This window comes from Hydractinia symbiolongicarpus, chromosome 8 (assembly GCF_029227915.1).
Source record: "Hydractinia symbiolongicarpus strain clone_291-10 chromosome 8, HSymV2.1, whole genome shotgun sequence".
NCBI lineage: Eukaryota > Metazoa > Cnidaria > Hydrozoa > Anthoathecata > Hydractiniidae > Hydractinia > Hydractinia symbiolongicarpus.
The window spans coordinates 3936076-3959570 of NC_079882.1; the positions used below are offsets into that span (position 1 = coordinate 3936076).

General features: G+C 32.9%; 3 protein-coding genes across 3 annotated transcripts; 1 reads left to right on the forward strand and 2 right to left on the reverse strand.

The window, feature by feature from the left end:
* Window positions 1–170: 170 nt before the first annotated feature.
* LOC130654915 (leucine--tRNA ligase, cytoplasmic-like) lies at window positions 171–23423 on the reverse strand. The gene is made up of 28 exons (XM_057457569.1): window positions 23255–23423; window positions 20519–20626; window positions 20420–20436; window positions 20133–20220; window positions 19911–19991; window positions 19745–19834; window positions 19492–19583; window positions 19190–19265; window positions 18983–19095; window positions 18600–18663; window positions 18351–18418; window positions 18180–18276; window positions 17631–17850; window positions 16727–17076; window positions 16483–16568; window positions 16153–16218; window positions 15904–15986; window positions 14254–14389; window positions 13969–14061; window positions 13601–13845; window positions 13394–13506; window positions 13238–13308; window positions 12994–13156; window positions 12369–12437; window positions 11861–12007; window positions 10496–10720; window positions 1038–1142; window positions 171–541 (listed from the first exon to the last, which is right to left on the reverse strand). Exons 1-28 carry the CDS (start codon window positions 23369–23371, stop codon window positions 446–448), a joined length of 3279 nt encoding a protein of 1092 aa, XP_057313552.1. The 5' UTR covers window positions 23372–23423; the 3' UTR covers window positions 171–445.
* On the forward strand, window positions 1992–5914 carry LOC130654919 (G-protein coupled receptor family C group 6 member A-like). Its single transcript, XM_057457573.1, has one exon. The coding sequence runs from the start codon at window positions 2636–2638 to the stop codon at window positions 5450–5452; it is 2817 nt and encodes a 938-aa protein (XP_057313556.1). The 5' UTR covers window positions 1992–2635; the 3' UTR covers window positions 5453–5914.
* LOC130654920 (extracellular calcium-sensing receptor-like) lies at window positions 5090–10488 on the reverse strand. Its single transcript, XM_057457574.1, has one exon. The coding sequence runs from the start codon at window positions 9508–9510 to the stop codon at window positions 6994–6996; it is 2517 nt and encodes an 838-aa protein (XP_057313557.1). The 5' UTR covers window positions 9511–10488; the 3' UTR covers window positions 5090–6993.
* Window positions 23424–23495: the final 72 nt, after the last annotated feature.

Genomic DNA, 23495 nt, shown 5'->3' on the forward strand with positions numbered 1-23495 from the left:
TTCTGCTCAAATCAATAATATTCTCATTTGTAGGATTGGGATTGTATCTTTTGTAAAATGTAAACTTTTATTTGCAATACCTGCTAAAGGATTGAGTTCCCCACGCTGATAGGACAGAAAAAAGACACATTTATTCTTAATTTTGTTTCTCCATTCTAGCCACAAATTTAGAAAAGTATCCTACTTTAAATAAAATTTGTTGCATTTATATTTCTCACAAAAATAAGTAAGGTAAATTTTGATTTCAGTTTTTTTATCATCGTGCTTTAATGTTATTATTTATAGCTTATAAAAACTGGTGCATTACAGGACAGATAAAGGAGAATCGCAAAAAATTGCAAAAAAACAACCCTACTTTTAACGCGATTCCAGCGAAACTGACTACCCGACACCAATTTTTTCGCGAGATTTATAAAAAACACCTTATATATAATTATAAAGCTATCTATGCAGAAAACACGGAGTACGGTTTCCCTGGTGCACACTCTTCTTGTATTTTCGCCTCTGCGTCCGATGATGATTTCACTTCGATCTTTTCCAACTAAATATTAAAGATATTTTAAAAATCATTAGATAAAAACGTTTTACAGTAGCACTTTTATATTTTATAAGCAACTCGTCTATAAGCAACTTCAGTTCTGTACAATTGTGAGTATAAGCATTTTTTATTTTATTTTTAGAGACAATCCAATTAATGTTTTTTTACCCGGATCAGACGAAGAAGACAGAGAGATTAAAGATAGAGATGAAGATAAAGATAAAGAAAGCGAAGAAAACATTTTTAATGTTCTTTTTAATTAACCCTTTGTTTCTTGGCTTCATAACAGTGACTTCGTATTTTCCTTTTTCTTATAATAACACTGAAAATTTAATCAAAGAAAATTACGCAACCATTACACAACTTCAGATCTAGCTAGATATGAGCCGAAAAACAAGAATCCTAAAATGTGACCAAAATTCTAAGTTGCTTATAAAAAAAATCGTGTACTCGTAAAATCATCTGAGGTAAATAGCCAACAAGAACGGCTTATACTTACTTCTATCGTCTTCACTAAATATGCTAGATTGTCCATCAGAACACTAGCTTCGTCGAACGATACCCGTAAATCCATAGCGCCAGCGCCTTCTTTGCTCACACGTTCCTAAAAAGAAAAATGTATTAACACAACATGCACAGCGCATGCGCACGTACTTTTTGAAGTCAGTCCACAAAATTAACTGGACGTAAAAACCATTAAAACGATTGGACGGACGTTTTTAGGTTTCCGCTTTGAAATAAAACCTTTTAAGCTACCATCGTTATTGTCCCACATTAGGAGAGCGGGGAGGATGGTGGTTGTGATTAGGTTACGGTACTTTTACACCTCGAAGGATGCAGATTTATAAATTTTATTTTATTTTGGGAGTTTTGACACCCTTACTAAAAGAATTATTCGCGTCTATAGATTGTTCCAGTAAATTCCAACCCTATTCAGTGTTGCTAAGCGACGTCTAGAGCAATAATCATGGCCGTGTTTTTTTTGGAAAAAGGTAAAAAAACAATAGGCGCACCCTCCCTAGCATCAAGCACTCGAAAGGATTTGGAACAATATTCAGCTCCCTTTTAAAGACGTTGCAATGTTTTTATAAATCGTATATTCGTTAGTTCACTTTACTGCTAACACAGCGATAGACTATGAATGATTGAGAAAAAAAAAATATATAAAAACATCTTTGTAATTATAATTGGTTTTTATTTCTTTCACTTAATTAATTCAATTAACAATCTGATTAAAGTGGCTGTTCGTTCATACGTAAAACTGATATAACCAACGTCTATTTAATAATTTATACGAGTTAACAAAAAAGTTAATTTGCTTTCTCTTTGCTAGCTATTGTTCTCCATTGGATATTTTTTCCCTTTTTTGTTAAACTATGGAGCGTAGTAATTCGGATATATATTCTAATCAGTTCACACGCCAAATAGATCACAGATATATGTCACGAGGGGCTGTTTGAAGAGAAATGTTTATTTTCTTTTACTCACAGAGCAAGAAAAGTTAGATTCACAGAAACAAGTTATAGCTATTATGCACAATTCTTAGTAAGTTAGATAAAATATAGCTACGTTAAGAAATTATGACTAATTTTAGAGAGGATTACCTGACCAATTAACATGAAACTACGCGTTGGTAAATAGCATTATTTTCTATTGAAATTCTAAATTAAACGCGATCAATTCCTTTGCTGTCAATACAATGCAATAAGCTTGACGCGAGAACGATATACATGTCATATGCCCAATTCAAACCGCACAAGTGATGTCTATTTCATTCTTTTGTCATTAATTTTGAATGGTACCAAACTGGACATTTTAAAAACGCATCACTTTTAGCACGTTCACTTAAAGTCACGAAATTGCAACGTACATCGAAGGGAATACATCAATCTATTATCAGGAGATAACAAGATTAGATACAACGTCAATAGACATAATCATAGTAAACATGACAATACTTTTGAAATCATTAGAAAAGTTATTGTTAACCTGATCTATCGTTGTTTTGGTATCAACAGTCGAGTAAAACAGAAATAAATAGATTAACAAATCCAAAACACAGTAAAGGTTGTTGGTGGATTTTTGTTGAACCTACAAATGGATGTAAAAGTGTTTCTCATGTGTTTAGTCTACACCTTTATATCAGCTCAAAAAACCAACAAGAAGTGTCACGGTACAATAAAAATCGCCAGCTTTACAGGTGAAATTATGATAATCGGTATGTTCCCGATGAGAAACGAATACCAGTCTGAGATTAACAACAACGCTTTACTATGGTCGGAAGTATTCAAGTACACCATCGAACAAAGCAATAAACAATTCAACGGCCGGAAGGTCTTCGGCTACATTTTTTACGATATGTGTGGTCAGGAGGAACTAGATGCAACCACAGAGGCAACGTTAGACATGCTGTTGGGTACAGACTATTTTTACGCAATTCAAGATTCAGCTATGTATTGTCAATGTTTGAAACAAAACTTCCCTTTGGCTCACACTCTTGGTATTGTTGGACCTGCTATTTCGTCGAATTCCATTTATGTGAACAAACTCGTGTCATTTGAAAGCATCCCACAAATTAGTTATGCTTCAACAAGTGCTGAACTGACCAACACCACCACATACCCATACTTCTACAGAACAATACCCTCTGATACATTTCAAGCCATGTTTGTTAAAGATCTCTTGACAAACTTTAATTGGACTTATATCTCTGTCATTGGCACAGATAACGCATATGGACGATCTGGTGTAAATTCACTAAAAAATGCTATCAAGGATAGTAATATATGCATAGGTGTGGAAGCAATCATTAATGTCAACAAAAAACACAATAGTAGTAAGAACGTCATTAAAGAACTTTATCAAGAAACATTATCAAATGTCATTGTTTTCTGGGGTTCATTTGATTCTCTTCAAAGCGTTCTGATGGAAGCTAGCATTCAAAAATTGAAAAATAAAATTTGGATTGTAAGCGAAGCATCTGGAAGGAATGAATGGTTTACAACTAATGAAAATAAGGTTGAGGGCACGTTTTTAATCATTAATCCAATGGGAGGAAGAAATCTGGAATTTGAAGAGTACTTTTATGGACTCAACCTTTTGGACGGTTATTACAATCCATGGCTTGAAACATTTTTTAATGTGCATGGTGTGAACACGACTCATAACACTAACGCCACATTGCGACAATTCAGCAAACACTTCGATACTGCTCACGTTGGCTTCGTACAAAACGCTGTCCTCGCTTACACAAAGTCGTATTTGAATTTTGCCTTGGATAATATTCCATGTGATTTTACTGAACTCGATTGCACTACAACACCAATAAGAAACCATTCAGACTTCAATGAGAAATACATTCAACGAATTCATTTTAAAGGGCTTCATAATGACACAGTTCAGTTTAATCACGAAGGAGACATAACAGGTGCATGGTATGACTTATATATGCTGATCAAGAATAAGAATACACCACCTGTATTTACCCATGTAGCGCATTGGTCGTCAGAAAAAGGATTCCATTTCTTGAATGACAGTCTGCTGGAGCAGGCATACCAGATCAACTCAACATGCTCCGATACTTGTCTGCCAGGCACATATGCTATCTACAATGCAGCCAAGACATGCTGTTGGCAGTGCGTTTCATGTGAAAACAACTTTTTTAAAAACAATATCAGTTTAGACGAATGCCAAGCTTGCCCTGAACATTACGTCTCGAACCCAGACCATTCTTCCTGTATCGCACTAGAAGACATATATCTCCTCTTTGATAGCAATGCCGCATTTATAATGTATATTATATCAGCATTCGGCATTATCATCACAACTTTCTTCATTGGTACGTTCTTCTACCACAGAAACACACCAATAGTACGTTCATCGAACACAAAATTATCACTCGTACAAATGCTCTCACATTTTGTTTTGTTTTTAAGTCCACTGCTTTTCGTTCACAATGACACAAAGATAAAATGCATCACTCGAACTTACGTAACTGGATTTTCCTTTGTGCTAATTGTGACAATAACAATGGTGAAGACAATACATATTGTTCATATATTTAAACTGACTTATCGTTTAACAAAATGGGAAGTGATCCAACAAAAAACCACCGAAGTGCTCATCATTCTCTTGTTGATGGCTGTTGAAATCAGTCTAGCTACCATCATGCTTACAATGAAACCAATGACCATAGACATTACGAATGACATTTCTCAGTACAAGATGTTTCACGAATGCAATTCAAACGACCACTACATTGTTCAAGTTGGATATATCATTCTGCTTCAACTCATATGTGGTACACAAGCATTCAGAGGGAGGAAGCTGCCAGCGAAATACAACGAGGCGAAATATAATGCTTTCGCCATGTTCACTTCAACTCTTGTCATGATCATCGCTATTCCACTCAAAGCAAGCATAAGTGAACTTAACGATACTCAATTACTACTAGCTATCATAATTATGGTAGCCAACTTTTTAATCCTGGTTATTCAGTACGGTTACAAGATTGTGTTGATTTGGTTCTATCCAGAGGAAAATACACAAAAGGTATTTATGCAAGAAAGAATCGAGAGTTGTTTGTCTTACACAGATCGAAAGTTATCTAAAGCTAGCACGGCAAGTCTTTCAGTGATGAATCCTAACGCCAGATATAGTTTGACTCCTGTAATAGATAGCCGGGAAACGAATTTACTGCCAAACGTGCTGCGGAATAAACACGCGGCTAGTAATAATAGTACAACCTCAAGCCGTTTATCGTTACCCATGAATTCCATTTACGAACATGATAATGCTGGCTATGATAGTGATGAAAGCGATGTATCGTCACATAAAAACAAAAGAAAAGAAAAAAGAAATTCAAAAGTTTCAGATATTTTTTTCGAAAATGGATTTGCTATATGCGAATTATGAAAGTTCTTGGTTAATACACAATTTAATAGCTTGAATCCTACGATCCTTTTTAACCAGGTCTGTTTGACCTTTAATTAAATGGGATTAGACACTAATAGATTTAGGCTTTTGTACCTGAAAAAATATAAGTCGATTTCAACTTTTTATTTTGTTGACATTTTTAATACAATAATTTTTTCAGGACTTATAAAACTAATACTGATCTTAAAAATGACTGAATATATATAAAGCGACAGCCATTCGTTGGCTTTTCTATGTTTTCAAGTCCTCAAAAAACCTGATGAGAGATATCATACATTAAATTTTATTGGCGATATAAATCAAAAAAATAAATAAATAAATAAATTAAGACTTGCTTTTAGCGTATTTCACATATTAAAGAATTATTTTTACAGATTAGCTGTATGTGAAAATTTTGTTGTAAATTAAACTTTTTTACTCAGCAATAAAATAAAATGTAACGTTGATTTTAAAATTCTTCGTTTTTTTTTCAGGATACGCGCAAAACTGCAATCATATTATTAGCGAACTTACTAATGGCTGTTGTGATTACGTAACTGTTGCACTCCTTCTGTCACTACTTTCTCTCTTACTGACTGTCAATAATCGTACATTGGTATAAATTAATAGTGCACGTAGTTTATCAAACTCTTCTTAGAAAAAGCTTTTTTTAAAGACACTATTTTTTGAAAGAATCTGTGAAAGTGCTTAATTCTCAGTACCATTTCAACCAAAATGTTCTTAAAAACTAGGTTCATATCTGTTTTGTTTTTATATAAGATCTTGAAATTTATCTTGCAGAATTGTTTAAACTGTTTATTTACAGAAAATAATCTTCGTGGAATTCGTGAAAATGTAACACCAAAAACTTTGTTCTCGACCTCAGAAATCTTTACACTGTTCTCTCTTAACAAGGTCAAAGTTTGAGAAGCATTTTGTGGAAAAAATTTTTACAGTTGAGAAATCCTGTTCTTTCTGCGCAGCAACAATTTTTAAATAGAATTTAAGAAAGCAAATCTGTTTTGTGAACCTCGCAAGCAAAAATTTGTTTTGATTGAGCGTATCACTAGAAATTTCATTTGCCCCCAAAAATACTACGACGGTAACTTTTTCAATACAAAATTTCAGAATTAGGATATCACCCTTGTTGTCAACCTCTTGTCGTTTTATAATTTACTTGCGTTTGACATATTTCGGAATTTCAAATAACGTCCTTACATTTTAGCACTTCGATTCCAAGAACAAGGGGTTTAGAGTCCAACTTGTCAACCATAATTCGAAAGTCAAATTACTATCTTAATTCTAAAATTCTCAATGTGCAAAATATGAATTTTAAACACCGCTAAAAAAACCTTGTCTCACTTGGAAAAAATGAACAAAGTAAGACACTTCTACAACAGGTGAAGTATTTGCTAAAAGCACGTCCTTTTATGGACGCCCACAATACTTTCTCCTCAAAAAAGAGTAATCGCGTGTTCCAAATATATCGTACTCAAAAATTTAACTGAATGTTAAGAAAATATGAATTTTAGAAAAATTCCCTAACCTAAAGATAACACAGATTCTCTTTTATCTAATTGTTTTCGTGTCAAACTTATAACTGATTTCATTCTATTTCTACTAAACTTGTTGTGCGAATTCTGGTCCGGCCGGAACCACACGACAAAGATTTTAAATCCGTACGATATAGTCAGTATAAGGAAGTTTGACACGATCATCACCATACCAAACAAAAGCTGTACTTTGGTAACAGTCGTCATGCTCATATATAAAGGGAAAGTCACGCCTACCAACAACGTGGAGGAAAACATAGCAAAAGCTAAGTATTTGGCTTCGTTGTACTTCGATGGTAAGTTTCTTCCACGAAACGCTTGTACTCCACAAATAATCTGCAGAAGTAGAATATAAACCACTTGCAATAAAAGATGTTCTGTATCGTTGCATTTTTTGTAGATCTTATATTCTTCCACCCTTCTGTCGTCGATTACTTCAATCGGACTAAATGCGAACGAGCCGACAGCTAAACAGATTTGCATGAAAACAGCTGCAGCAATGATCAGCAGCTCTTTGCTTTTTCTTTGAAATACTTGCGCTTTTGTTTGAATGTACATCAGCTTAAATATCCCCAGTATGTGGGTAATCTTGACCAACGTTATTGACAAAATGATGACAACCAACAAACATGACATGTACACACGCACAGAACATTTTAATTTTGAGTCATCGTGCAAAAACAGGAGAGGACATGCAAACAATAGCAGATGCGTTGACAACTGCGTTAGTGATAATTCAAAGTTGGATGACCTCACAACTGGTGTATGCTTAAACTTTATAAAAGTGACAATGAACCATGCTGTTGTGCTCATCCCCAATAATACAAACACGTACATCACATAAGCCTCTTTACTGTCATAATGGAGAGCTTCTACATTCAAGGCAACGCAACGATTTCTCTTCATGTTCGATACTTGTTCATCAGGACATTTTATGCATTCGCTTGCTCCAGTAGTACTTTTCATATAGTTTAATGGACATGCAACACAACTCCAACAACAAGATTTTGAACCATGGTATATCGGATAAAAACCTGCCTCACAATCATCAGCACACTTCGAATGCACGGACTTCGAAAGCAAGTATAAAGTAGGATCGACATATGTGAAGTTAGCGTCGGAAGACCATATCGCTATGTTGACAAATCTCGCTTTGGATTTTTGCGATGCGACTGAATAGAGATAGAAAGAAGCCGAAGTTACGTCCCCATTTTTGTCAAATCGGACAGTCTTGTTAAGCAAACTTTCAAATGTAATATTTTTTAAAAAGAATTCGTTAAAGTAACTGTGGTCAAAGATAGGTGTTGCATTGCATGGAGAAATCAACATATTGCACGCTTGAGTAGCATTTACATACTCCAAATAAGCATGCATATAAGCAGACACAGCATCTTGTATAAAACCAACTCGAGCTGTGTCGAAAAATTCTTTATAGTCTCCTAACTTTGCGCTGTCATTCGCACGTTGGTACTGAAAAAATGTTTTTAGCCATGGGTTTTTGACAACAGATATACTGAGGTTAAAGAAATATCTTTCAAATTCTTGATTCGATCCACTCACCGGACTTATAATAATAAAATTACCCAACTTTTTATTTTCTTCCTGTGCGAACCAAATGTTTCTTCCAGAAGCTTCGCTGATAATCCAAGTTTTATTTCGAATGCCCTTTTCTAGGGCATCTTGAAGAAAATGCTTTACTGGTGAGAAAGATCCCCAGAGAATAATCACGTCGGCTAAAGTTTCTTTTTTTATTTTTTCCATGATTGGACTTGCTTCCTGAGCATAGTAAGGTACCCTAAAATACTCATCAACTGCCACACAAATGTTCTTATGTTGAAATTCTTCATTTAAAGCGGACTTCCCCGTCCTTCCGTAAGAACTGTCAGTAGTAATAATAGACACATACGTCCATCGAAACTTAACAAATAATTCCCCAATCAATCTTGCTTGCAACGTGTCTGGAGGAACAGTTCGAAGGAAATTCGGATAAAGATTTTTATTGCTTAATACTGGACTAGTCGCCGCGTAACTGATCATTGGCATGTTCGTAAATGAAAGGATTTCATTAGCGTAAACTGACTTTGAAGACGTGGTTGGTCCAACTATACCTATAACATTTTGTATCGCAGCTTTACTTTGTAAACACTGGCAACCATCTAACTGAACAGTAGATTCGGATAAAATAATATCAACAACAGCATCAGTTACACCGTTCAACTTTCCTGGTCCGCATATATCGTAACATGTGTAATCAAAAACGTTTTTTGCGTGTATTTTCAAGTTAAATGTTTTCACACTGTATCGAAACACCTCGGACCATAACAACGCATTCGAAGCAAATTCTTCTGCGGATGATTTTGTGATGGGAAATAAACCAATGAGTCGCATGGTCCCATCTGTAGTTCCAAATTTGTTGGCTCCAACGCAAGTCTCGACATCACAATGACAAATACCAAAAAGCAAAATGGTAAGTATAAGCGTAGTTGTGGATGAATATTTTACCATTTTAGATTCAACGAGTTTTATCACTCTCACCCACTTCAGGATTAATATTTCAAAAACATTATTACAAATTAATTTCAAGTTCTTTAAACGCGACGAAAATTAATATGTGAATGAAAATTATATATTTCTTTATTTCCTCTTGAATATTAAAAACACTTTTGGCTCATGCTACGTTATTACAGAAATTAGCAATACCACCACTATGACGGTGTCATGGAGATACAATACAAAAAAATACAGCATTCATCGTTTATTACCTTCATCACAATAAGAAAAAAATCTTTAAGTGGGAAATATGCACGTATAAGCCCTTCGAAATAAAAAGTAATTACGCGATTACACGTTTATTTAATTTATTAATTTATTAGCTATCACTTCTTAACAACAAGCAGAAGTAATTACCAAGCCAGGAAGAAAAAAACAGGAGATATAATTTAAAAGGTAACGGGAACCAAAATGAAATCTGTTAGGATTCAATTATTACGAGCTTGATGTGAACAAAATTCGTTTTTAAAGACTAAATTTCTAATTTGGTATTATTATAGCAGGTTTTTTTATTCCTGAGATTTTTTTTTGCCATTTTAGGAGAGACGAATATCAATATAAATCACGTTTGTTGATAAGATCTAATTCTAGTACATTCTAAATAAATTCTTGGAATTTATAGGTAAAATTAGGAGATCTTTGATAAATCAAATCTACGGAGTGTTGATTACCCTGACATTACTCTTTGTTTGTGCACAATATCAAAAATAACTTTAAAGTTTATTCATGAGGGTGGCTTACATCAAGTTACTGGCCATTATAAAAATATTTTAAAAGTTTAAGATGTTATAGAAACAGATTGAATAGATTCTTTTTCTTTTACATATGTACGATTGCTCTCTGTCGATAAGGCATTTCTTTTATGATCACAAGGAAACTATGCAACCACTTACCCGAGAAATAAGTGGTCACACCTCCTAAGCAATAAAAGCAAACTCACCTTGATGTAAGCCACAAAGGGCATGAGTTTCTTCATGTATTTTTTCACACTATCGTCAGATTTTAATGCTGCCATAATTGCTTTATTTTCTGGAAAGGTTGAATTGTTTTCATCGTACATTTTGCGCAATGTAACGAGAACATTCTTCTGCCATGGGGGGTACTCTTTAGCCACATATACCACACCCTGGGTAGGTTTCTTTGGTGGCTCAGTTGTATTCGCTTTCTAAACAATAATTAGTAATTACTCTTATTGAAGATTTTATTTTGGTTTGTCTGTTTAGTGTTCATACTATTGTTGAAAGTTTATCATTTCCTGAACATGATAGTTTAGTAGACGAACTAAACTTTCCACAAATTAGTAATTAGTCATCTGCACATTCTTTACATATTAGCAGTATTAAGTTGTCATAGGATGGTCACAGCTTGAAATGTTATATCTGTAAGTGATTTAAGTTAGGGCTTTAAAGTTGCTCGAAGATTTAGGATGTCTTCACCGTGAAGAAAACACCAGCAAAAGACACTCATATATCGTTCATCGTCAGATACGAACTGACAGACACTTTACACGTGAGACAAGTAAACATTTCGGATTTCGTCTGAAGATAAACAGCCGGAGAAGTTTAAAAGTGCTTATTATCAATTTGTTTGGATAGCTAATGACATGACCGAAACATGTAAAAAAGTTGTTTTTATTTTTGATTATGCTTTCAAAAACAGAATCAAGTTTGTCCGAACGACAAGTCTGATAAAAACATAAATAATAATTAATTAACGATATTAACGATTTCAGTTTTAACATACCGTAAATAATGGATTAAGCGCCCGTGGCCAATATGCGCCTCAAGGTTAAGGAAAAAGTTGTAAATAAGAGCCCCTGCTCTAATAAGCCCCCCTCCTCCCCTCGAAAAAAGGGGGCGCTTATTCGGATCGGCACAAAGATGAATTAATCCATTGTTTTCAAGAAAATCAGCCTTGCAAGGCAGGAAGGGAAATTGTAAAAAGTACGATGTGTAGATTCAAGGGAAGTGCAACAATTTGACTTCATCATCTATATTATAATACCCGTTAACGTCCGTCCGTCCGTCCGTCTGTCTGTCACGCAAAATGGTAGCTTAGCTGCGCAGGTCGCGAGACGCACGCAATGCGGTATAAAAAGGACGGGCGAACCCGTGGATTTTTCCACAGGCTATGGACTAGTATATTAAATTAAACCACCTAAAGGCCTAAATACGCCCTTAATTTTAAATGAATGAGAGAAAAGGGACCAATTAAATATTTAAAATAACAGAGTAACTGCTAACACAAGAGTCTTTTTTTTCGAACCTTCAAGTCTTCATACTATAAGTGATTATTATCAACTAACCTTTTTTCCTTTTGATTGAGAGGCTATCATATTTTTCAATCGCAACCGAAAATCTCGAGCACAATCCATCAGATATTGACTACTTGTTAGCAAATTGTAATCAATGTCACCTGCAATCGGCCATTTTGCCAACATAATACTTTCATTCTAAACACAAAAGTTTAGCCCCCTAAACATTTGATGAAAGTGATGTTCTGACAACCCATGTACCCAGTGAGAGTTTGATGCTAGCATAAAATCAGCAACACGGCCCAACATATGTGACTTTCATGCACAACTGATGGCTAGCAAGCACCTTTGACAATGAACTTGATATATCCGTACAAGGGAAATCCGTGTCTTCAGTCAAAAACATTTACGAATCCTGAAAAATCTGGTGCAATAAAATAACGTTCACATTTGTTTTTAAAGAACTGCCCTTGGCAACAAAACTTCATTTATATACTATAAATATTTAAAACAAGCAATGTTTCTTGTGCTTGATTATATACACAAACGTTACACGTACCTTCCCAATCAGTTGCCAAATATGTTCGCAAATATGAGGGCATATTGGAGCAAGCAATAAGGCTTGAATCTAAAATCATAAAAATATTGTTTCAAGTCAAACACCTAGACAAGTGCAACCCACTTCCTCTCATATAAAACAAAAAATTGACAAATATATAAATGCTTGAAGGCCACTATGCAATATTCACAAAGTTTCTCTTAGGCCTTCACATACAAATTTTTCCGGAGGTAAAAAGCTCCAAGAAAATAATTGTCTTGTAGTATCTTTCAATTCACATGCCTATAACAAATATTATCTATCTTAAATTCGATTGTCGACATTTCACGTCTAAATTTCACGTCTAAATTTCAAATTGAAATTTCACGTCGACATTTCACGTCGGCAATTCACGTCGGATTTTATGTCGACATTTCAAGTCAAAATTTCACGTTGAAATTTCACGTTGATATTTCACATCGACATTTACAAGAAACCCTAGCAAATATTTCTAAATTTTCTTTGTGACCATGGTTTTTTTTTACAAACGTGGATTGGACTCGATTTTTTGTTACAAAGAAATCTTAAACTTTTACTTCTTTCCTCCTACACACAGACGTGGTGTCATAATGTAATAGTTCGTTACCTCTATGTATTTGGACACCAAATCTACATGCATGCCATCCAATGAAACATCTCTATACTTATCACGAGCTGCTTGGAACTCAAAGAAACCCGTCTTTAGCGCCTCTCGATACAGCATCTTGTCATAAGCCTCTTCAGTTTTTTTGATTAATACATTCATCTCACTTAAATGGAGAAAAAGACATGAATATTTTCGATTACCCTCCGTCTTTCAGTCTCACAACGTCAACTTGAAAGGAACTTACGACATAAAAACTTTATCATTGAAAGAGTTTGTTTCACCAGATCGTAGAGTACTCCTAGTTTCCTGCATCTCCTATGCACATAAACGTTGAGAGGTAAACATTTACGAGAATAACATAATACAATTATATAAAACGTTAAATCAAAATCATGCATACTTTCACCCATTCCACTAAGGTATACAACCTTAAAATTGCAGAGTCAGCTGTTTTTTCTACGAAGTTGGCATCATCAATAGTATCACCGGCATCAGCAAGTGCCAACCTCATACCTAAGGTGTTATTTATTTTGATTTTTAAAGCATCGTGTAGCAGTGAATTAAAATCAAAAAAAAAAGAAAGAAAAATAGAAACAATTTCTTTTACCATCTGCAGAAAACTTCTCTAACGCGTTCTTCAATGTCAAGAAATTTCCAGTTGACTTTGACATTTTTTCTGCATTTAACAGCAAATGTCCATTAGCTCTTACACTTTTTGGCCATTTATTTGGTTGGTTTGGCCACACTGCTACATGGTTGTACAAAAAGTAGGTCAGATGATTTGGTATCAAATCTTTCCCTGATGTTCTTAAATCCAAAGGATACCAATATTCAAATTCTTCCTTTAATTTACTAAACAAAAGAACAAAAGATTATTAAATTGCTATAATTTTAGTTGGTAGCGAGTAATCTTGGTAGCAAGCAAAGTGAAAACAAAATCATAAAAAATTAAAATATTAACAGAGCAAGTATCACCTTAATACAGATTGATCAATGCTGGAATTTGTTGGAGGGTTTGCATCTTTAAAAAAGATGTAATCCCACACTTCTTTGATCAGCTCTTCAGGTCTAATAGCAAATATAAAAACACATTACCACTTGTGGGGAAATTTTTTTGTTGTTGTAATGTAAAATACTGTTTTTTCAACATTTATTTTCTGCACAAGTAAAAAGTTAAACATAAACCTTGTAGATTAAAACAAAATTTAGTAATCCAATTCTTCAAAGAATAAATACTTGTGTGCAAACATTGAAACTTACTTAATGTTTCCAGAACCGGGTTGTGAACCATCTACATTGCCTTGTAAAATATGAGCAATTGTATAGTATGACATATAAATAGTCGAATCCGATAGAGATTCAATAAGATACTGCTCATCCCATGGTATCTTGCTTCCTATAAAGATGAGAGAGACATATACATTAGATTTTACCATTTTTTATGTCATTGTAAATTCCAGTGTAATTCCAACATACATTATGAGGATCTGGGTAAACAACATACACAAATGCCTAAAAATGTCTGTATGTAGTTGATTGCATGTACAAAACATACAGTAAAAAAAAATATATATTTACGAAAGATCTTTTTGTTAGTGAAGGTCTTGAAAATATCCAATTTGGGAAAATTATATTTGCCAATCGAGGTTTAAAAGTGGATTTTGTGACATTTACTTCCACTGTTCAAGATTCAACGACCTATCAGAAAACCTTTTTAAGACTTTATAGTTTTTCTTCTACTTAGGATAGATCTTCACTACCTTTAAAAAAAATAAAAAAATATTGTGGAATAAATTTCGGCAAAATACTGCTTCAATGTTTATATTTATTATTTTAACTTTATATGAATGGAGTTGAGCAAATCAAGCTTGTGTTAACTAGGACCAGAAGGTCTGTTTTTCTATCCCTTAAGAGTAAAAGATTTAAAAGTAATTTACGTGAGCAAAAGCTGTAAACAATGTTTTTTTGGTTTTGTTTAAAATTAACCCGAGGTATAGAATGATGTTGGACTTACAATTTAGAGCTTAAAAAAATTAGTCTTGAAATTTTTTAAAACACTTTTTTCGTTCTCAAAATAATCACATTTAAAGAATTTCTGATTTAGTTAACAAACTTCTTTAGCTTTAGAATAAAGTCCAACTTCATTTTATATCTGGGGTTCCTTTTCAAGATACACAAAACACCTAAGTCGTTATATTGCCATTTTTTTAATTTTTACATCATGGGAAAGTTTATAATTTATAGAATATTTATTTTAAGCAAAAAACATAAACTTTACCTCGAAGTTTTTTTCAATTTTCAATTTGCTTAAAAAGTTAAATCTTGATATCTCAATTTTTGCTTAATACAACTCTACGTTTTAGGCTATAAGGTACAAGCATTTATAAATATGGATATAAAACTAAAATATTATTGTTCTGGGCACTCTTAAATGGTGTCTGTGTTTTTAAAAAACAAATGTAAAAAAGTACAACAGAAATATAAATTGGGAACTTGATCTTAAAAAGCAAAACTGTGACACTGTTTTAATACTTACATGGAGTAGTTTTAAATAGTGTGATTTCTATGCGATAAGCTTCAAGTGCCTGTACGTCAACTCGGAAAGAGGTGTTCGATAATTTTTTACGTCTCCCCAGCTTAATAATTCATAACACAAATGACGCTATATTCGATAGGAAATTATCTTATTGAAGAATAACTACTTCGTTCAGCACTAACATATGATAAATATTCTATAATATTCTATAATATGATAATATGATAAATATTCACCTATAGGAAATTATCTGGCTTTCAGAAAATATATACTTTTATTTCGCAGTTTACGAAATATACCAGTATTTCAAAATGGGTAACAGGTTTTTCATGTATTCTTAAATAAATAAGTATTACCTGGCCAATCACACTTACCTAGACCATATGAGCGAGAGCAAGCATGTTCTTGCAACCAATCAAGTGTAGCTGAAAAATTATGTCTGGTCTCATCAGCATATCTGAAAGCAGAATAGAATTATAGGATTAAATCCCTATAGTACATATGTAATTCATATAAAGTCTATACAATTAAAAATAATGAGCAATGCCTAAAAATACATTACAAAATAAGCGACAGGAAAAGATTTTTTTTTTGTGTAAGATATGAACAGATGCATTACTTACGTTTCAAGTTGACTTAATAATCCTTTTGTTTTGTTTTTCCAGTCTTCTTCGCCATAGTCTAAATACCTAATTAAAATATAAAGCAAAAAATAAATATTCTTTATCTGATATAAAATTTTATTTAGCATTTGACTGCAAGATACAGATAAAAATTTCTAATATACCAGAAAATAATACATTTTTAAAATAAAAAAAAATAAGTGATGAAAAACAACATTCTTAATTCATCTTAATGCAAAAGCATTTCACTCAGCTTTTAAAGACGAAAACATTTTGAGAAATTTTGAGATCTTTGATGTTAAAGCAGACATGTCACAAAACCTAACATACCATTGATCACACAGTGCTACGATACATTCATCACCTGATCTTGAAACCACTTTTTTTTCTGGTTCCATATAAATTAATGCATTGCCCTAAACAAATACTTCAAATAGTTTTTCCTAACATTGTGATAGTGCTAAAAAATTGAAATATTTTAGTAATTATTATTAGTAATTTTACTATAGCAAAAATATACAATTAAAAACATAATGAAAAATGAAAAGTGAAGATTTCACAGCAACATTAATACCTCCTTAACCATTTTCGTTTGCACAATCTTCTTAACATCTTGAACTTTCTGGCCCTTAAACTCCTCAACAAGCATTACACCATCATAAAAACCTTTTTTGTATGTCAATTCTTTAGCATCAGCAAGCTGAGTCTTATCATTCTGGCTGTTTACTTTAAACATTTCACATGTTTTGATGGCAGCAAGATTACCAAGTTCGGGAACCTCTATAATAGGGATTGGTTCGTATGGCAAAACCATTTCATCTGCGATGCCATATTTTTTTCTGAATGGCTCTTTCTTCTTTAAATCTCGCAGCGCAGCAAAATCATCTGGAGCATCAGAAGGAACTGACGTAACCACACCAGTACCTAAGCAATGATCAGTATATTTAAAAAGAGTATAAAAATTAGATAAAAAAGGATTTATATTAAAAATAACACAATGATTTCAATGATTTTATTTTTAAAGATTTAAAGCATTCCAAAAATAACATAAAAATAAAGATTGTCGCATAAATAAAATCATCAATTCTTCTGTTGTAAATTTTTAATTTTGTTACTAAAGATCTCATGAAAAGAGGGTCAAATTATCTATTTTATTAAAAAAAAAAAATTCACTAGTGAAGTAAGATGTTTCTGCAATCATCAACTCTTTTTAACTGGACTATAAAAGAAACCAATGCTTTTTATTAAATGCCAGGCTTTTTGAGGAAAAGTGCTGACAGACTAAGGAGACATTGTATCACCACAGAACAATATGTTTATTAGTACATTGGAGAAAAATTAGCTTAAAAAAATTGGATGATGTCTAGTCTTTCAGTCGAAAATGACATCAATAGGATAGCTGAGGTCATCTTGGTTTTTTTATTTAATGGAAAATAACTTTTGTGTACAAGGGTAAAACTTTGAATAAAAATACATGCCTTTGTCTTCCTTGATAGTCAACATTGGAAGTGTATAAATAACTCTGTGTTGAGTGAGTGGAGCATTTAGACTAATTCCCATTATATCTTGTCCAACTAACTCTAATATAACATCAACTTTGTTGTCTTCTTTCGTTATACCCTGGTATGCCATATTCTTTGCAGCCCTTTTTGTACTGATAAGAATCTCATTTTCTGTTGAAGATGGAAACGCTATGTACTGTAATGATACAAAACATCATACAATTAACTCTCTTTTTTAAAAATAAATCTATCTTTAAACTCAACAGTTTGACAAACTGAAACACTCTAATATCCAGATCAAATATATTTTTAACAAGTTTTATGTAGTTTTTTACCTAAAATACGAAGCACAGAGACACAGAGATTGACACTTACAAAAACTGGCAAAGAAATTCAATTTCATGTTCAGATTTCTTATTTTTTTTCGGAGGGAGAAGATTAATACAATTCTGCATTAGCAAAAAGCCAGATTTTAGACCAATGGAGATAAACATTGACACTTATCCTCAAATATTGATAACTCACATTGATATCAGGATGAATCCAACAATTTGTTTGTCCATACATTGTTTCAGGTCTTAATGTTGCTGCCACTAAGAAGATACTCTTGCCAGCCAGTGAACTAAAAAACAGAAATTGCAATTACAAGACAGTTGCATAGAGCCTTAATGCAAATGAAGTAATAAAGGTGCCCACCTCAATTTCTCTGGTAGTGGTTCAGCTACTTTCATTTTAATTAGTGTGTATTCTTGTGGTGCAACACCCTGTTATAAAAATAATTAAGAAGGTAATAAACAACAATGCAATTATAACCTCAAAAAATTAAAATCAAAAAGAATTTTCTTCCATTGGTCAAATAGTCAATATTTACCCTTTAATTTTAAAAAATGTTTCCATATTAGAAGAGCTAACGTAATGCTTTAAAGAAATTGATTTTAGTCTAACCTCGCCAGACAACCTATCGTGATCCATGCATGGTTGACCATCAGCAGCAGAATAAATGGTATATCTAAAATATCAAATCACTCTAAATGCTTGATTGGGCGCCTTTAATCAAGAGGAGTAATCAATCAAGAAAGGGTAAATGTTTGCATAAAGACATGCTAAGTGTTCTTTAAAAGAAATTGTTTAATAGGAAAGGTTTTTTGAGCCATACATCGTTTTTTTAATATTCAAAAAGTGTCTCCTTTTGGCTTCAGTGATATACAGCCCCTGGGCACTTATTTGAGAAAGGCCCTTATAAAAAAGTCCATACCAATGATATCGCAAAACGTCAAACAAATGGGTTTCACATTAACTTTATTTATAAATAACAAGAGCGTTCTTACCTTTTTCCAAATTTCACTTTACCAGCATCCTTTAGCTTAGTGAAATGCCACCTTGCAAAGGAATCATAGTAAGGGTTTGCATCTGTGGTTATGAATGAGCGTCTCCAGTCAACCTAGAAGTGCAGAAAGATTTGTCAATAACAATTTAAAATATTATAATAAATGATAAACAATGCTAAAGTGAAAACGTTATTACATAGGACTCACCTTTAATCCCATGCCTTTAAGATCTTCCATTGCAAGAGGTGGAAAATATTCTAACCAATGATCTGTGGTTGCAAAACTAGAAATATACAATTGATATGTTATTCAAAGGCATAAACATAACTTTATGCTAAGGATGTCTGATGGCTGAAGTAGTATGTAATTTCTAAAAATATAATTTATCAATACACAAGAGTTTAGTCTATGGTGGAAAGACTAGGCCTGTAACTTTTCTCGCAAATTTTGGTGTTCCCACTTTCCACTGGGTAACTACTTCAATTTTACAAAAAAAGATAAAGAAAAACCTTTTAATATCATCATCAGGGATACCCAAAGCTTGCATAATTTGCCACTGATATGTTAATCCTCCTGTTTTAGCAGCCACTTTACTTTTCATCTGAAAAAAACCCAGAGAAGTTGTAACAATAATGGAAGAAATGGAAAATAATTACAAGGTTCAGGCTCCATTTACCTGCATGTCATATTGAAGTTTTTGACTTAATTAGCTGTAAACAAATACACAATTATTGAAATAATCCCATAGATTTCTAAACTTACATTCGCTGTTTCCTTTGCTCCTGAATTCACTGGGAATTTTGGTGGACAGCCAAAGTCTGCCATTTCCCTTTTTAGTTTATCAGCACAAGCCTAAAACGAAGACACAACCATGTTACTTTAAGGGCTATATATAGAAATGTGTTAATTGAACAAGTAAAATGTATACCTTGATAGGCATCCCAGTGCAGTGAAAGCCAAAGGGGAAGAGACATCTTTTTCCTTTTAATCTTTCATAACCAACTGCAAACTACAATTAGAAAACTTGGCCATTATCTTTTGAAAAAATATAAATTTAATAAGTATAGATAGATTTACAGGCTTGTTGAGGAGAAGGAATCAATGAGATTAAAAAATGCATTTGACAATTAGCATAAAAATCTTTTTATACCTCACATTTTGATATCGTAAACGTATGACCAAGATGCAACTTTCCATTCATGTAAGGGTATGGAAATGAAACCATATACTTTTCACTGCTAAAAATTATAATCAAAGTACATTTTAAAATTAGAACTCTGCAATTTCTTCTAAATCACTTGTTATTGGTATCAAAAAGTTAAAGAATAAAAACACCAGCATGTATATATGAACACAACAACTGTTGTTCTGTTGAAAACAAAATACACATAATAAATAAATTTAGTTTAGCCTATTTTTAAAATCAAAATGCCATACGTTGTGCCTTCATTAGCCTAAAATAAACGAAAACAATATATAACATTTATATAAACAACATGGCAGACAAACTAGAATAAGATACATGTAGACACTCACTTTAAGTGCATCAACTTCAAAGATGTTGTTGTCATACCATTGCTTTTGGACAGATTTCTCTATGTCTAGCAAAACATTTAGCTTGACATTACTCTTTCGCTCAAGTTCCTGAATTACAAAAGAAGCTAAATCAGAGTGCGTGGAAAGATAGCTTTACAAATGTTGTAGCATCCTGATTACTTTATAGAATCAAATTCACAATTTGCACACAGAAATCCTGATTTGTTAACATTGTGATTTGAATACTTTTATTAATTGCTTCTTTTTATTTGTGATAGTGATGTTGACAGTTTTTATTTTTTAAGGTCTTATATTTTGCTTACGTCAACAGCAAAAATAATACATTCTTTTTGTAGCTTATGAAGCATAAAACCAAGAAGTCAAGTGAGGCAACTATGTAATATTATTTGCTTCTGAAATTCTTGTCACAAGAAATTGTTACTAAAACCTTATTTAGGCCATCTATATTTAAATGTCTATTTGTCAAATGCCAAGCTTAAGATCTTGGCAGTGATATTTCTACATTTTACTTGGATAAATATACTTCTTGTTAAAACATAATCTCTTTTTGCAGTTTGTAAGCTGTAAGTTGGCAACAAGAAAAACAATATTATATCAGGCCATTTCGTAAGTTTTTAGGCAGGCGTGCGGTAGATCACACGCCTCATACATTCTGCGCGTGCGATGCGCGTGCTATCAAAAAAATAAATTTACAAAAACATTTCCTTTACCCCTGTACACCGCACAGGGGCTGCTGTTTTAACGTAAGGAAAAAACAAAGTGCAAGTTCCAACAATGTACGGCAAGGAATTTCAACCCATATACGAAGAAGTCGTAAGCAGACTTGTTAATTAAACTTTGATATTACTTGTGGGGCAAACAGATATTTAAATTAAATTAAATTACGAAAAGTCAAACGGCCGCTAATAATAATATTTAATAAACCTTATGTTTGATGAATCAGAAAAATTGTTATCTAAAAGAATATTTCGTTATTAAAGAAGTTTTTTTTTTCTTATTAGTTATATTATCTTTTAGTTATTTCAACTTAAATAATGCTGAATTTCTTTTAAATTCTCTAAAAGGCGACCTTACAAAGATTAAAATATTGTTGCATTTTTTTATAAAATCAATTGAAATATTAGAAAAAATAAAAATAAATCAAAACAACCTTTTACTGTTAAAATCTCTCACCTGGTAAACAAATCTGCGCGTGTGTGGGGGTGTGCGCGTGCGATCGCACGCCTCTCACGAAATGGCCTGTTATATGTGATGCTCTACGGGCCCGACCGACCCTAATTTTCACAAAAACAAAAAAATAATAATATCAAGCAAAAAAGTTTTAAGAAAAAAAAGGAAAAAAAAACAAATTCTCATCCCAACTCGTGAAAATATAATGAGCATAGAAGATAATCAATGATGTTATTTTTTGTTGGTTGAATGTCAACAAGGTGAATCAATAATGTTACTTTACTTGGACCACTGTTGTTAAGGCCACTGAAAGTTGATTTTTTGTTCATGGTAATTTGTTGCGATAAAACTAAAATGCACAATGCACTAATTTTGTAATCATAAAAATAGTTACATGGTTAAACAGAAGTTTTTAAATTTTTATGTGATTTATAACGAAAATTAGCTACATTCGCTAAAATAGTTATAATACAAGTGAAAAACAAGACAGATTATTGTCGTAACACCCTCCTTCGTTATGATTAATATATATGTTTAAAATTATGCTAGCTAAACTGTAATACAGTCGATACAATTTAGAAAAAATAATTAAAACAAGACAAATACGCTATTCGTAACACGTTCCTCTGTTAAGATTTTTTAAAAAATGATTCAGCGGTAACGCTGCGAAAGACTTTAAATATTCTTAACTAAACAACCATAGTCCAAAAAAGAATTTTCCTTTAAAATTACGCAAAAAACAATAAAAGAACACTAAAATTGTTTGTTTTATTTTTTAAGTAGGAGAAGAATAACTTGCTGTATAAGTTTCGAAACAGTGCAAGTATAACCTGTAAGACTTTCAAAACAATACAAGTAGATTCTGTACCCCTTTCAAAACAATACCATAATAATTCTTGCTGCATAACTTTTAAAAACAAGTTTTTGAGCATGCAAGTATTTTTATTTTTTCACCTTGAGTACTAGTTACATTTTTTTAGTGAGACAAATTATTCTTATTTTCCCTTCGCAACTACAAAACAAACTGTGGTGCGTTATGCAAAAATACATAGGAAAAAACAGTTGTCGTAACACCCTCCTCCGTTGTTTTTATTATTTTTGTTGTTGTTCTGACCATACATTCTCGATAAAATTATTTTTATTTTGCCTACCGACCGACCGTAAGCTACTATCGACTTCGCCCGTAGAACAACTAATTAAATTGGAGTCGCCTGATGAATCCAAATATGCCACTGCTTTTCCCAAAAACGTTTTGTTTCCTCCTTTAAAATTTGATGATGCTAACCCGTATTATTCTTCTGGCAAAAAAGTCATGTGGCTACGTTTTTAACCAATATGATTATTTCATGTTCGGGGGCAAACAAACACTGTGGTCAAATGTTTCTAAAACATTATTCTTTGCAAGTAATATAATAAATTTAGGTGAGTGTATTGTTTTCCCCTAGATGTGATGTAATCATTTGCCACAAGAATCCCCACACAGATCTCATTTGTGCTTAGGACCTAGCTTTACTTAGTTAAATAATCCGACACAAAATTACTTACGGTCATTTTAACTCCTTTTGATATTGAAAATATAGATAACCTACGGATTGTAACAAGTCTAGTGACTGAAAATACGTTTATTCTCCCAGAAAACAACTGAAGTTTTGTCACTTTCATCAAGCTGTGTTTTCCATGTTTTTGAGCTCACTCGGCAGCCGGCGACCTGATGAAATACTCCACGTGATCATGAAATTCTGAGAAAACGGCTCATATCATATGTTAATTTTAAGGACCAGCGTAG